Source organism: Tamandua tetradactyla, chromosome 16 (assembly GCF_023851605.1).
Source record: "Tamandua tetradactyla isolate mTamTet1 chromosome 16, mTamTet1.pri, whole genome shotgun sequence".
In the NCBI taxonomy this organism is placed as follows: domain Eukaryota; kingdom Metazoa; phylum Chordata; class Mammalia; order Pilosa; family Myrmecophagidae; genus Tamandua; species Tamandua tetradactyla.
The window spans coordinates 61706519-61721264 of NC_135342.1; the positions used below are offsets into that span (position 1 = coordinate 61706519).

The following is a 14746-nucleotide window of genomic DNA, read 5'->3' on the forward strand; positions in this document are numbered from 1 at the left end:
CACACTGTCTTCAAGTCCCAGGAAGTTTTAGCTGTTGGGGAAGTTTCTCTTTTTCAATTTTGGGGACAGAGGTCTTGCCCAGTGCGAACCTAGTCCCTCATCCCTGAAACCTGGGTATTGTAAACCTGTTTGCAAGGTGGCAATTGCAGACAAGAGACCTCTTAGGACTTGGGCTGTTGCTCCCATTGGATGTCTTAAGATTGGTGAGGGCACTACAGCTAAGCCTGACCTGTAAATGGATACCACCACTACCCCACTATCAATGGAAGATAAGGAATTTCTTAGACTCCACAGGTTGCCTGGCTACACTGGAGACAGCTGGGTGGTCTGCTGTTTGAGAGAACATCAAACTCTTGAGATTTCAGCAGGACTGGTTTCTAGGCATCTGTGTACTTTGGGAGGTGAAGGGTGGGGGAGAGGTAGATGACTGCTACCTTTTAAACCACCCTGTATAAAATCTGCAATACAGCTTCTTCCATGTACCTGTGCCTGAAATGTCTGCAATAAAGAGGTGTTTGTAAACAATGGTTTCTTTCTTTCTGCCTGAGGGTGCCAGGTGGGGCAAGTGGGTGCTGGAGGTGTAGGGAAAAATTACTGGTGCTTTTGGTGGGACCACCACTCCTGCCTTTGCGATCTGTGACCTCGTGGGTCTCCAAGGCTATGAGTTATACCGACTCATACCGTTCAGCCTTAAAGGAGAAACAGATTCCTGCCCATTGAACTTATTCCTGGGGGTATGAGGGATCGCAGCCTAGCTTGTATTGAGCCCATCATGAAGTACGCGCTTTGGGAGTCGGGACAGACCGACTGGAATTACCGGGGCGCGCAGTGCTTTGCGCGACTCCGTACGAGGACATCTGCGTTGCATCTGCCCTGCGTAATTCCCTGGGCCCCCGCTGGCACAGGAATGAAGGCACAGTAGAGGATCGGTTCTGGGAGGGGTGAGATGTCCGCCCCCAGCCCGGAACCTTTCTTCTCCGTCTCGCGCAAATTCCGGGAGCCGAAACTCAGGAGGGCCGGAAGTGGAGGCGGTTGGTGGGGCTGGCTCTGTTCAGGGACTCGGCTCGGGCGGCGGTTTGCAGGCTGTGGGTGAACGCAGTGTAGTGGCCGGTGCCCCGCTGCATGGCCTGTGCGCGGCTTTGAGGAGCGAGGCGGTGTGCGGAGGCAGCAGAACGAACGCAGCACGGGCGTGGCGCCCGCAGCCGTGCCTATGGCCTCCTCTTGCGCGAGCATCGACATCGAGGACGCCACGCAGCACCTGCGGGACATCCTCAAGCTAGACCGGCCCACGGGGGGTGAGCAAGAACGGCGGGGGTGGGGTCTCAGCTGTCGGGCAGAAGGGTTACGCGGCCCCTGGCCGCTCTCAAGCCGCAGGTCCCTCAGGATGGGCTCTGGATCCTCCTGTCTGGCGAGGAGAGACTTGGGTCGGAGCCATGCTTGCCGGGTGAAGGGCTCAGACCGCCGGGTGCGGCTCCTCCCCATCCCGGCGCGAGTACATTCTGCCTTGTCCTTCAGCGTTCGTGCTGAAGGTGAGGCTCCTTTCCTGAATCCTCCTGGCCCTCTGGTGTCCTGGCCCCAATGTCTCTAGTGTTCCTGGGACTGGCACCTCTACCCTTTCTCCATACGCACAGCCTGTTCGGGGCTCTAAATGCCGAAGTCTCAGGCCTGGACCCAAGCCGTGCGAGGAGCTGCCGGTCCCCCATTTGCAATTCCCCCTTTCCTCTGGAATGCGGACTCTAAGGCTGCTGTCGTTTTGAAACTAATTTCCAGGAGGAAAGGGGCTGGCTGTGATTCCTTGTTCCTTCTGAGATGAAGAGAAATCATGGACTGCACGGCCCAAGTTAGATCAGGCTACAAACCTCTGCAAGCCCTCATGTGTTTCCATTCCTTCAAACTTTACCTGTTTGAAGGAATGGAAATAATTCCTCAAAGTTCCTATTCCTCTGAGCTCAGGGAGCCCCTTGGACACAGAAGAGCTAACAAGATTGTAGCATGATTCTATTGTCATTAAAAGAGAGGAGTGTTATGTGATGTGGTTGATGGTTTGGGTGGCGGTGGGGGGCATTGGAGAGTGCAGGCTCCTTTACCTGAAGACAGATCTGAGAGGAAACAATGTTTAGGTTAGGTTTTGGAATAAGAATAGGAGCTTGAGTGTCAGGATAGGCATTCTTCGAAGATTGAATAGCATATGTGAAGGCGCCAAAGTTTCCTGGCAGGTTTAGGGAGCTGTGAAAACTTGTGGTTGAAGGAATGGCTGGGGATGGTGGTAGGCGTATACAATGGGGATGGTGGTAGGGGTATACAATGGCCAGAGCTGAGAATTGGTGTTTCCTCGGACCCTGTTCCTGCACCTTCAGGCCCGGATGTCTTCTTCCTGGGCTGGCACTAATGCTCACTGTGGGTGGGTTTAGCTACCCCCACTCCCTGAGAGAATCCATCTCCTGTCAGAGATCCTTTGCCCCAGGCCTGGGGTATGTGCTTCCTTTACTTGTGAGCTAGGTTTGGGCCTCACAGACTTCTGCAGGACTGGCACATTAGCTGCCGTGTAGATTAGACTCCAAAAAGGTCTGGTAGAGCCTGGTATGGCCGACTTTGTACAGCCTGGGTCTGTTCTTTGTCCTTGGCCTGGGAGGAAGAGTGGTTAGTTTACTCCTTAGAGCTAAAGGCACTCTGATCAAAGTAAAATGGCATAGGGGCTTTCTTCTCATCTCCTTTGTTTATTGATTGACGCTTGACTCCCCTGTTTGACAGCTAACTCTGACTGTTTTCTTCTTAACTGCAGGGTCTTGTCTAACCCGACTCTTTTTTTTTTTTTTTTTTTTTTTTTGGCATGCTGTGCAGTAGGGGTCACATTTCATTCTTTTCCCATGTAAATTGAATATCCTTTTATTGTAGCACCACTTGTTAAATGCTGTAGGGAGGTTTGATGTTTGGAGTGCTTGGACTAGGAATCAAACCTGAGCCTCCTGCATGGCAGCCTAGAATTCTACCTAGACTGTTTTGAACATACAAACTGACAGTATTCCTGAATGTGGAGCCCTGGTCTTCTTGCCACAGGAATTTGGGGAGTGGTACCTGAGCATATGAGGATGCTTGAGACCCAGCCAATGACAGACAATTGAAATTCTCTATTTCCTGATTCACACCCCACCCCATAGTTTCCCTCCTTTTTGTAAAACAGCCCCCCTCAGTGTCCATTCCCACTGAGTTTACCTGCCCAAAGTGGCTTCTTCTGAGCCATTTCTTTATGGAGCAAGCTCCTTCCTGTTTCATTTGCACATCTTGTCAGTGTCCTTCACTGCCTTAGTAGACCATCCTCTCCTCTCCATTGCTTCCAACCACCTTGGTCCAGAAACTAGTATCTCTCACCCAGATTCTCAACCATATCCCTCAACCATCCTGCACATTGCCTTAGAGCAGTCAGCCTCTTGACTTGAGCTGACCATGTCACCTTCTTTCTGTGGCTCTTTTTGCCCACAGGGAGTGTCTAAGCACCCAGTATCATATCCAAGGCCTCTGCAGCCTTGTTTTCCCCCAGTCCTTCCATCTGTGTAATCTGGCCATGCTAGCTGTGATAGCATCTCGTCTTTCAAGTCTCATTTCTCACTGGTGTCCACAGAATCCCTCTGTGCTTTACTGGGCCTGAATATTAACTGGTGTCAGAGGATCCTTGATGGCTTGTGGCCACTTCCCCAGATAGAAGAGCATCATGCTCATCCTTTGTCCTCGCATACATTGGGTTCACCATTAGTGTTCATGGAACGAGAAATGAACAAAGGGCCCAGCATCACTTTCCTCCCCACAGACATGGCTTGCTCAGTCATGTTCCTAGAGTACCTCACAGTTCTGGAAGAAAGTTCTGCGGGAGGAGAGGCAAGTGGGACAACCTCATCAGGTGGCCCTATCTGCTCTGCAGCCCCCAATGTAGAGAGCCACCGGCCATCCAGTGCCTACAATGGGGATCTCAACGGGCTCCTGGTCCCAGACCCTCTCTGCTCAGGTGATGGTACCACAGCAAGCAAGCCTAGTCTCCGGGCTATGCCACCCATTAACCTGCAAGAGAAGCAAGTCATGTGAGTGCCTTCGGGGTGACAGTGATGGTGATGGCATCTCTGGGGCAGCTACTGGCTGAAGGCAAACATGAGATAGGGCAAGAGAGGGGACAGCAACTTCTGCTTCTCCCGTATAGGATGATCTGAGGTAGAGTACTTAACCTCACTGAGCTTGCACTAGGATGAGGGGTGAGGACAACTCAAAGACTGTCCTAGATCTGCAGTTTGGGTACCTAGTTTAAAAAGGAAGTAGGCCTATTTCCAAGGAGGGAGGTGAGCAAGGGGCGTTATGGGTCTGGGGACCAGTGGCCAGCCAGAATTATATATCTGGGAATAGTCGTCCTTCATTCGGGTGGCTGTGTCTTCCTCCCCAACCGTGCCCTTCAAGAATTCAGGTGAACAAGAGACAAGGCTTGTGCATCTGCTTGCCCCAACTCTTCCAGCTGCCTTTCGGGAGATGACAGTTCCACCTGCATTGGGATTTTAGCCAAGGAGGTGGAGATTGTGGCCAGCAGTGACTCTAGCATTTCAAGCAAGGCACGAGGGAGCAACAAGGTGGGCATCAGGATACTGTGGTATGGGTGGTGGTTGGGAACACACCCAGCCTCTTCCCTTGCTCTCTCCCTCCTCCAGTGCTGCCAGTTGCTAGGGGGACCACCTTGACAAACACCTGGTGTACCAGTCTCAAAGCCAGGATTGACTGCCAAGCCTCTGTGGGAATCTGGGTTGTGGGGCTTGCACCTGTGGTCTCCTCTTTCTTTAGAGACCAGGGTTGCTGGGGACCTCCTGGGCTCTGGGGAAATGTCCCAGCCCTTGGCTTTTACAGCCTTCCTAATCCTCTGTTCTCAGGTGAAAATCCAGCCAGTGGCTAAGTATGACTGGGAACAGAAGTACTACTATGGCAACCTGATTGCTGTGTCCAATTCCTTCTTGGCTTATGCCATTCGTGGTGAGTAAGAATGGGGAAAGAAGAGAGGTGTTTTGCTAGAGGCCCCATCTGCTAGGCTCACTCAGACCTCTGAGACCTTAGGAGCACTATGGAAGCTGGTCTGTGCTGCTTCACCCTCTGCTAGTCTTTGGGAGCAGAGTGAGAAAACCAAGCTTGAGACTGTGGTTGTGGTGGTGAGGCAGGCAAAGGCAGGGCTCCTCTGCTGCTACCTGGGCCTGGATTCTTGCTCATGACCCACTGCTCTCCCGGTTCTAGCTGCAAACAATGGCTCAGCAATGGTGCGGGTGATCAGTGTCAAAACTTCGGAACGGACCCTACTCAAGGGCTTCACAGGCAGTGTGGCTGATCTGGCCTTTGCACACCTCAACTCTCCACAGCTGGCCTGCCTAGATGAGGCAGGCAACCTGTTCGTGTGGCGCTTGGCTCTGGTTAATGGCAAAATTCAGTATCCTTTGCTGGGAGACAGAAGAATGGTGGGCAGAGCTGGAGCTACTAGACACTCCTCATCCATTTGCCCTACATAGCCCTTAACACCCTGCTCAGAGAGGAAATCTTGGTCCACATCCAGCAACCAGAGGGCACGCCACTGAACCACTTCCGCAGGATCATCTGGTGCCCCTTCATCCCTGAGGAGAGTGAGGACTGCTGCGAGGAGGGCAGCCCAACAGTGGCTCTGCTGCATGAAGACCGGGTGAGGGGTCGGGCATGGGGAAAGGGACAGAGCAGCCATGGCACAGGCATGGGTGGAATACTCACCTTCCTGAACCCTCCAGGCTGAGGTATGGGACCTGGACATGCTCCGCTCCAGCCACAGCACCTGGCCTGTGGATGTTAGCCAAATCAAGCAGGGCTTCATCACAGTGAAAGGCCACAGCACGGTAAGCCTGCAAATGACTGCCTCCCCTGCCCTCCCCGCTTTTCCTTAGGTCTCTCATCTATTCCCTGGATCTGCTGTTCAGGAAGCTTTACTGACACATTGCCTGTAGGGACTCTGAGCACAAAATGGCCTTTACCTGTGGAGCTCACTCAAACCTGGCTACGTTCTGCGTGTCTGGTCTTTTCTGTGGTTCCCCTTTCATCCAGTCATTCACGTGAATGTGTGGGTTTACTATGGGTCAGTCCACTTCACTCCCTCATCTAAGAAGGGTTCGTTCCCACCTCCAGTCAGGTGGCAAAGTGAGACTCTTTGGATTCTTCCTAGTGCCTGAGTGAAGGGGCCCTCTCTCCTGATGGGACTGTCCTGGCTACTGCCAGCCATGATGGCTACGTCAAGTTCTGGCAGATCTACATTGAAGGGCAGGATGAGCCAAGGTGAGGCAGGCCCTGAGGGACTGGGACCTCCCCCAAGTGGGGTACCAGGTCATCCACTCAGGCACCTCATCTGTCTGCCTGTAGATGTCTGCATGAATGGAAGCCTCATGATGGGCGTCCCCTCTCATGCCTCCTATTCTGTGACAACCACAAGAAACAGGACCCTGAGTGAGTGAGTGGGCAGACCTGGTGGTGGGAAGCTGAACCATAGGCTCCCAGTGGGAGCCCAGCCAGGTACTCAGCACCTTGTGGCTTTTCAGGGTCCCTTTCTGGAGGTTCCTCATTACTGGCGCTGATCAGAATCGAGAGCTAAAGATGTGGTGTACGGTGTCCTGGACCTGCCTGCAGACCATTCGGTAGGTGGGCCCTGAGGACCTGGGCAGGGGTGGCAAATATGGGTTCTTTCAGTCCTCCCTGTTTCATTCACCTTGCCTCATGCACCTCAGCTTCTCTCCAGATATCTTCAGTTCAGTGAGTGTGCCCCCTAGTCTTAAGGTTTGCTTGGACCTCTCAGCAGAGTACCTGATTCTCAGTGATGTGCAACGGAAGGTAGGTCACAGTGGGGGTCCTCTGGGTAGAGCCAGTATCATTGAGGAGGGCAGGGTTGTATGACACATTCATAGCTCTCACTGCCTTGGAGCTCAGTTATGCATGCACTGCCTGTGCAGGTCCTCTACGTGATGGAGCTGCTGCAGAACCAGGAGGAGGGCCATGCCTGTTTCAGCTCCATCTCTGAGTTCCTGCTCACCCATCCTGTGTTGAGCTTTGGTATCCAGGTTGTGAGTCGCTGCCGGTTGCGACACACGGAGGTGTTGCCTGCTGAAGAAGAGAATGACAGCCTGGGGGCTGGTGAGTGCCTCAGGGCTGAGGGTCTCTGTATATGGAGAGGTTGCTGAGGCAGAGGGCCAAGGGCTTAATCATCCACACTGCCCTTTCAGATAGTACCCACGGAGTTGGTGCCATGGAGTCTGCAGCCGGTGTGCTCATCAAGCTGTTTTGTGTACATACTAAGTGAGTATGTTGGGAACGGGAGGCACCAGTGCCCTCCCTGTCTGTATTCCTCTCCCATTTTTTTTTTTTTTTTAATTTTATTTATTAAACATACCAATATGCAAACACATTCATTCTATTTTATATATAATCAGTAACTCACAATACTATCATATAGTTGTATGTTCATTATGCTCATTTCTTAGAACATTTGCATCAATTCAGAAAAAGAAATAAAAAGTAAACAGAAAAAAATTCATTCGTACCATACCCCTTACCCTTCCCTTTTATTGATCACTAGCATTTCAATCTACAAAATTTATTTGAACATTTATTACCCCTATTATTTATTTATTTTTAATCCATATGTTTTACTCATCTGTCAATAAGGTAGATAAAAGGAGCATCAGACAAGGTTTTCACAATCACAAAGTCACATTGCAAAAGCTAAATCATTATACAATCATCTTTAAGAAACATGGCTACTGGAACACAGCTCTACATTTTCAGGTAGTTCCCTCCAGCCTCTCCGTTACACCTTAACTAGAAAGGTGATATCTATATAATGTGTAAAAATAACCTCCAGGATAACCTCTTGACTCTGTTTGGAATCTCTCAGCCATTGACACTTCATTTTGTCTCATTTCGCTCTTTCCCTATTTAGTCAAGAAGGTTTTCTCAATCTCTTGATGCTGAGTCCCAGCCCATCCCAGGGTTTTTCTCAATCCCTTGATGCTGAGTCTCAGCTCACCCTGGGCTCTCTGTCCCACATTGCCAGGAAGGTCCAACACCCCTGGGAGTCATGTCCCACATAGACAGGGGGAGGGTGGTGAGTTTGCTTGTTGTGTTGGCTGGAGAGAGAGGCCATATCTGAGCAACAAAAGAGGTTCTCTTGGGGTTGACTCGTAGGCCTAATTTTAAGTAGGCTTAGCCTATCCTTTGTTGGGTTAAGTTTCCTATGAACAAACCCCAAGATTGGGGGCTCAGCCTATTGCTTTGGTTGTCCCCACTCTTGTGAGAATATCAAGGATTCTCCACTTAGGGAAGTTGAATTTTCCCCTTCTCAAAGTTCCCCCAAGGGGACTTTGCAAATACTTTTTTATTCACTGTTCAGATCACTCTGGGATTTATCGGAGCATCACTCTGGACAAACCTACAAAATCTCATGCCCTGCTCAAGGTTCCATGTACTATGGTGTTCAATTAAGCTGTCCACATAGGTTGTATTAGGAAATGCACTAGTCAAAATATAAATGTTGTATCAAACATTTTTGCTCTAGTCTCACACATAAAAGTTTTAAAATATGAATTACCATGTATTTTCAACACCCTGCTTATTGACATTCTTTTGTTCTTCCTCATGCAAAAACGTTTTTAAATTTTGTACTCCTCTTCCTCTTGAACTGCTGCTACCCAGGTCTCTCTGAGCCCTTTCTTTTTCTCCCACTTCTCTTCCTGCAGGGCACTGCAAGATGTGCAGATCCGCTTCCAGCCACAGCTGAACCCTGATGTGGTGAACCCACTCCCCACCCACACTGCTCACGAGGACTTTGGTGAGTGGGGGTTGAGGGGAAAGCAGGTTGGACTGACTGTGGTTTGAGATCCAACTTGAGTGGCATCTTTCCCCCCAGCATTTGGAGAGTCTCGGCCTGAACTGGGTGCTGAGGGCCTGGTGTCAGCCACTCACGGCTCCCAGCCTGACCTCCGCCGCATCGTGGAGCTGCCTGCACCCGCTGACTTCCTCAGCCTGAGCAGTGAAACCAAGCCCAAACTGATGACGCCTGATGCTTTCATGACACCCAGCGCCTCCCTGCAGCAGGTATGCTGGGGGAGGGGTATGGAGCCCAGAAGAGGGAGCCTGGAAATACCTCACCTATAGACCACAGCCCTTATTCTCAGCATCTCCCCAGATCACTGCATCCTCCAGCAGCAGCAGCAGCAGCAGCTCTCTTACAGCTGTATCTGCCATGAGCAGCACCTCAGCTGTAGACCCCTCCTTGCCCAGGTGAAGTGAGGGCCAGAGTTGGGGGATGTCAGGGGCTAGTGTCACGTGATGCCCCATACTCTTGGAGCTGACACCTCTGCCTTCTTGCCACTAGGCCACCTGAGGAGATGGCCTTGAGCCCTAAGCTGCAGCTGGATGGCAACCTGACAATGAGCAGCAGCAGCCTGCAGGCAAGCCCACGCAGCCTCCTTCCTGGCCTGCTCCCAGGCCCAGCTGAAAAATTGACTGCTAAGGGACCTGGGCAGGTGCGTGTGTGGGTGTGTGTGGCATGCAGGGTAGCAAGTGGATGGCAACAGAGAGAAGGTTGGTGACACTCTCCTCCCACCACACCTCACCTGCTGGTCCTTTTCTGCCTCAATGCCCCATATTCCCTCGAGGGCATCTCCTCATCCTCCCTGTCCCCAACTCCTCTACTTGACTGTGGCCCTGTCTTTTTTGTTTTGTTTTTTTACACATAACAACATACGAACATGCACATTCTTAGCATATGATCATTCCATTCTTGGTATATAATCAATATCTCACAATACCATCACATAGTTGTATATTTATCACCATGATCACTTCTTAGAACATTTGCAACAATCCAGAAAAAGAAATAAAAAGAAAAAAGAAAAAAATTCATACATATCGTACCCCCTCCCCCACCATTTACCAGCATTTCAATCTACTAAATTTATTTCAACATTTGTTCCCCCTATTATTTATTTATTTTTAATACATATATTTTACTGATCTGTCAATAATGTAGGTAATAGGAGCATCAGACACAAGGTTTTCACAGTCACATTGTGAAAGCTGTATCATTATACAATCATCTTTAAGAAACAGGGCTACTAGAACACAGCTCTGCATTTTCAAGCCCTTTCCTCCAGCCATATACCTGAACTAAAAAGGTGATATCTGTTTAATGCATAAAAATAACCTCCAGGTTAACCTCTCAACTCTGTTTGGAATCTCTCAGCCATTGACACTTTATTTTGTCTCATTTCTCTCTTCCCCTGTGGCCCTGTTTTTTATCTGTATTCCCCTTCCCCACTATCCTGTCCCACGTCAACACTAATACCAATGTCTCTGTGCTCCCCATACTCCTTCCTCCTACCATTTAAGCCTCCATCTTTTTGACCCTCTTCAGGTACCCACTGCTGCCTCTGCATTGTCCTTGGAGCTGCAGGAGGTGGAGCCCCTGGGACTACCCCAGACTTCCCCCAGCCGTACCCGCTCCCCTGATGTTATCTCCTCAGCTTCCACTGCCCTATCCCAGGACATCCCTGAAATTGCGTCTGAGGCCCTGTCCCGTGGCTTTGGCTCCTCTGCTGCTGAGGGTCTTGAGCCAGATAGTATGGCCTCAGCTGCCTCGGCACTACACCTGCTGTCTCCACGGCCCCGTCAAGGACCTGAGCTTGGCCCCCAGCTTGGCCTGGATGGAGGCCCTGGGGACGGGGATCGGCATAGTACCCCCTCCCTCCTAGAGGCAGCCTTAACCCAGGAGGCTGCGGCCCCTGATAGTCAGGTCTGGCCTACAGCACCTGACATTACACGTGAAACCTGCAGCAGCCTGGCAGAGAGGTGAGGAGTTTGGGAGAGAGGAAATAAGTTGGTGGGAGGGGCTGCAGATGGAGTCATCCACTGCTGAGTCAGCTTGCCCTTGTAGTCCTAGGAATGGCCTCCAGGAAAAGCACAAAAGCTTAGCCTTCCACCGGCCACCTTATCACCTGTTACAGCAACATGACAGCCAGGACACCAGTGCCGAGCAAAGGTAGGTGCCTCTCTATACCACGCCTGTTCCCCTCATGAGGGAGGGCTAGCAAGCAGACACTTAAGCCCCACACTTCTCCCGACAGTGACCATGATGATGAGGTGGCCAGCCTAGCCTCTGCCTCAGGGGGTTTTGGCACCAAAGTTCCCACTCCACGACTGCCTGCCAAGGACTGGAAGACCAAAGGATCCCCTCGGTCCTCACCCAAGTTAAAGAGGAAGGGCAAGAAGGATGATGGGTAGGGAGGATCTAGGGGCCAGGGAGAGGGGTAGGTGGTCACCAGGTACCTAACATGGCCTGAGATGCTTCTTGCCTATGGCAGGGATTTGGCTGTGGGATCCCGGCTCACAGAGCACCAGGTGAGTAAGGCCGTGCCTTTTCTGCTGGTGGATGAGCCATTCTCTGTTCTGATGTGTGGGGCTGGGCAAGACAGGTGTCATGTGATTGTCCATGCTCCTGGCAGATGGCAGAGCCCCCTGAGGACTGGCCAGCACTAATCTGGCAACAGCAGAGAGAGCTAGTAGAGCTGCGCCACAGCCAAGAAGAGCTGCTACAGCGTCTGTGTACCCAACTCGAAGGCCTGCAGAGCACTGTCATGGGCCACGTAGAACGTGCCCTTGAGACACGACACGAGCAGGAGCGTATCCTTGTGGTCAGGTGGCACAGCATGGCTTAGGGGCAGGGGCAGCATTCTTTGCCAAGGAAGGGGCATGGGACCTGCTCCAGGCCTCTTCCTTAGCTGCAGTAGAGCGGCGACTGGAGCGGGCATTGGCTGAGGGGCAGCAACGAGGTGGGCAGCTGCAGGAACAGCTGACGCAGCATCTGTCCCAGGCACTCTCTTCAGCTGTGGCTGGGCGGCTGGAGCGTAGCATACGGGATGAGATCAAGAAGACAGTGCCTCCGTGTGAGTTTTGCATGGGGTTTTCCTCTGGGTAGGCAGTCAGAGGGACTAGATGAGCTCCCTACCAGTCAGACTTTCTGACCCCATTTTCCCTACTTCCCCCTGCCCTAGGTGTCTCCAGGAGTTTGGAGCCCATGGCAGGCCAGCTGAGCAGCTCAGTGGCCACCAAGCTCACGGCTGTGGAGGGCACTATGAAAGAGAATATCTCCAAGCTGCTCAAGTCCAAGGTGCTATAGGGCCCAAGGTGGGTGGGTGAGGTGTAGTTGGTGGGCCTAGCCAGGCCACATTGAGCTCAGACTTTCAACTTGGTACTTTCATCTACCCCCAGAATTTGACAGACGCCATTGCTCGAGCCGCTGCAGACACATTACAAGGGCCAATGCAGGCTGCCTATCGTGAAGCCTTCCAGAGCGTGGTGCTTCCTGCCTTCGAGAAGAGCTGCCAGGCCATGTTCCAGCAGATCAATGATAGCTTCCGCCTGGGCACACAGGAATGTGAGTAGGGTCATATGACCTAAGGCTCTTCCTTCCTTCCCCATCACTCTGTCTCACAGCACCAATGGTCACTTCTCAGATTTGCAGCAGCTAGAGAGCCACATGAAGAGTCGGAAGGCACGGGAACAGGAAGCACGTGAGCCTGTGCTAGCCCAACTGCGAGGCCTGGTCAGCACACTGCAGGGTGCCACTGAACAGATGGCAGCCACTGTGTCCAGCAGTGTACGGTCTGAGGTCCAGCACCAGCTGCACGTAGCTATGGGCAGGTGTGTGGGTGGGGCACTTGGCAAGGTGGTAGTTTCAGGCAGGGCCACAGTGGGCTCCCTCTCTACTTTATGTCCCCTTACTTCCCTTTTCAGCCTGCAGGAGTCCATTTTAGCCCAGGTACAGCGCATCGTCAAGGGTGAGGTGAGTGTGGCACTCAAGGAGCAGCAGGCCGCTGTTACCTCCAGCATCATGCAGGCCATGCGCTCAGCTGCTGGCACACCTGTACCCACTGCTCACCTCGACTGCCAGGCTCAGCAAGCCCATATGCTGCAGCTGCTGCAGCAAGGCCACCTCAATCAGGCCTTCCAGCAGGTATGCCAGGCACTAGGCCCAGGTAAGGGTCAGGTGTCTCCTTATAAGGCCCACAAAACATTCTGTTCTGCCCATCACTGGGGCTGTCTGGCCCCAATGTACAGTTCTTGTTCTCTTAGGTCTCTAGGCCATTTTCCCTGCTGCTCTCTCTGCCTGAATCCTTTCCCCCCCAGCTCATCCCGCCTTGCTTCATGACTTTCCTTCCTTGGAAAACTTCCCTGAATGCCTAGGCTAAAAATTCAACTATACTGTACCCTTTCTGGGACCTTAAGCATCCTCCGTCTGGAACTCTCAGTCCTCTACTCTATGGTCATAACTCAGCACAGACCACACTCAACACAAGCAGGTATTTGATCCCAGCATTAACTGTAAACCTGCTCCCCTGTTCTCCCCTCAGGCCCTGACAGCCGCTGACCTCAACCTGGTATTGTATGTGTGTGAAACTGTGGACCCAGCCCAGGTTTTTGGGCAGCCACCCTGCCCTCTCTCACAGCCTGTGCTCCTGTCCCTCATCCAGCAGCTGGCCTCTGATCTCGGCACTCGAACTGACCTTAAGCTCAGGTGAGTGGGGATAGCCAGGGGCTGAGAGGCTGACTGGGAATGGGAGGGGGGTGTGTGCAAGGCAGAGACTCACGCTCCTGGCTGACTCCCTCCCTAACCTTCCACCAGACCCCTCTTTCTGAGGCTTGGAAGCCTCCTTGGATAGTCCTGTGGGCCTTGCGACCACCAGAGGGCGCTCCTTTCTTCTGGTCCCCCCTTACAGCCTGTCCCTTTCCCCTACCCCCAGCTACCTAGAGGAGGCTGTGATGCACCTGGACCACAGTGACCCCATCACTCGGGACCACATGGGATCCGTCATGGCTCAGGTGCGCCAGAAGCTCTTCCAGTTCTTGCAGGCTGAGCCACACAACTCACTTGGCAAAGCAGCCCGACGTCTCAGCCTCATGCTCCACGGTCTTGTGGCCCCCAACCTCCCTTAACAGGCAGGCCTGCCTTGCCCAGGGGCGGGGTGGCAATGAAGGCCAGCAGACAGGCCAAGGCAGGGTCATGTCTACCTTTTACCTACTCAGGACCCCACCTCTGGGGTGTTTGAGGGTGGAGGGGCGGATACTGGCTGAGGTCCACAAGTTGTAAGCAGCAGGTTTTGGCTGGGCCTAGGGCAGGTATTGGCCTTCTTGGGCTCTGCTGTGCCTGGAGCATGGCCCTGGGATCGTAATGCAACTTGAGTTGAATTTTCCATGTTCCTTTTTACCTCCAATTTGGATCTTTCTGTTTTTGAGAAACATTGAAAAATTCAATTAAATGCTTTTGGAATAAAATGGAATATTTGTGCTTCTGGTGTTTTTAGTGAGACTCTGATACTGCCCTGTTTCCTGCATCCTTTCTTTTCCCAGTAGTGGATCACTGTCTAGGCCAACTCTAACCCACCTGGGGCCTGGGCTTTGACCCTCATCTTCAGGATACTCTCTAAAAAAGTACCCTCTGTCTCTGGGGCTGGGGTCCTGAGGCCGGCTCAGCGCCTACCTCAGCGCCTATCTACTCTGAGATCACTCCTCTTGCTAATCTGGGCACCCGGGGTGGAGCCACTGGGTGGACGCCGAGCCCCGCCCCCGGCCCCCGGCCAATCGCGGCCTCTCCCTCCGGGGGCTGGGCCGGCGCAAGGAGCTCCTAGGTGATAGAGCTGGCACTCGGCTCTGAGCCGGGACG

The 14746-nt window shown here is 52.4% G+C and overlaps 1 protein-coding gene across 1 annotated transcript; it reads left to right on the forward strand.

Annotated features, from left to right (window-relative positions):
- Positions 1-1023: 1023 nt before the first annotated feature.
- Positions 1024-14358, forward strand: EDC4 (enhancer of mRNA decapping 4). The gene is made up of 29 exons (XM_077132788.1): positions 1024-1295; positions 3917-4073; positions 4496-4607; positions 4902-5001; positions 5257-5446; positions 5545-5692; positions 5775-5879; positions 6203-6312; positions 6397-6480; positions 6573-6668; positions 6759-6861; positions 6981-7161; positions 7251-7323; positions 8763-8854; positions 8933-9120; positions 9212-9306; positions 9401-9551; positions 10442-10875; positions 10961-11065; positions 11151-11303; positions 11388-11424; positions 11529-11706; positions 11814-11969; positions 12078-12193; positions 12295-12460; positions 12540-12726; positions 12820-13039; positions 13437-13600; positions 13827-14358. The coding sequence occupies exons 1-29, from the start codon at positions 1211-1213 to the stop codon at positions 14017-14019; spliced, it is 4179 nt and encodes a 1392-aa protein (XP_076988903.1). The 5' UTR covers positions 1024-1210; the 3' UTR covers positions 14020-14358.
- Positions 14359-14746: the final 388 nt, after the last annotated feature.

What these genes read in the sequence shown, in the direction of transcription:
- EDC4 (XM_077132788.1), top strand. Translation starts at nt 1,211, where the DNA reads ATGGCCTCCTCTTGCGCGAGCATCGACATCGAGGACGCCACGCAGCAC. An exon ending in CTCTGCTGCATGAAGACCGG is followed by an intron (nt 5,693 to 5,774) that starts GTGAGGGGTCGG and finishes TGAACCCTCCAG; the next exon opens with GCTGAGGTATGGGACCTGGA. An exon ending in GACACCAGTGCCGAGCAAAG is followed by an intron (nt 11,066 to 11,150) that starts GTAGGTGCCTCT and finishes TTCTCCCGACAG; the next exon opens with TGACCATGATGATGAGGTGG.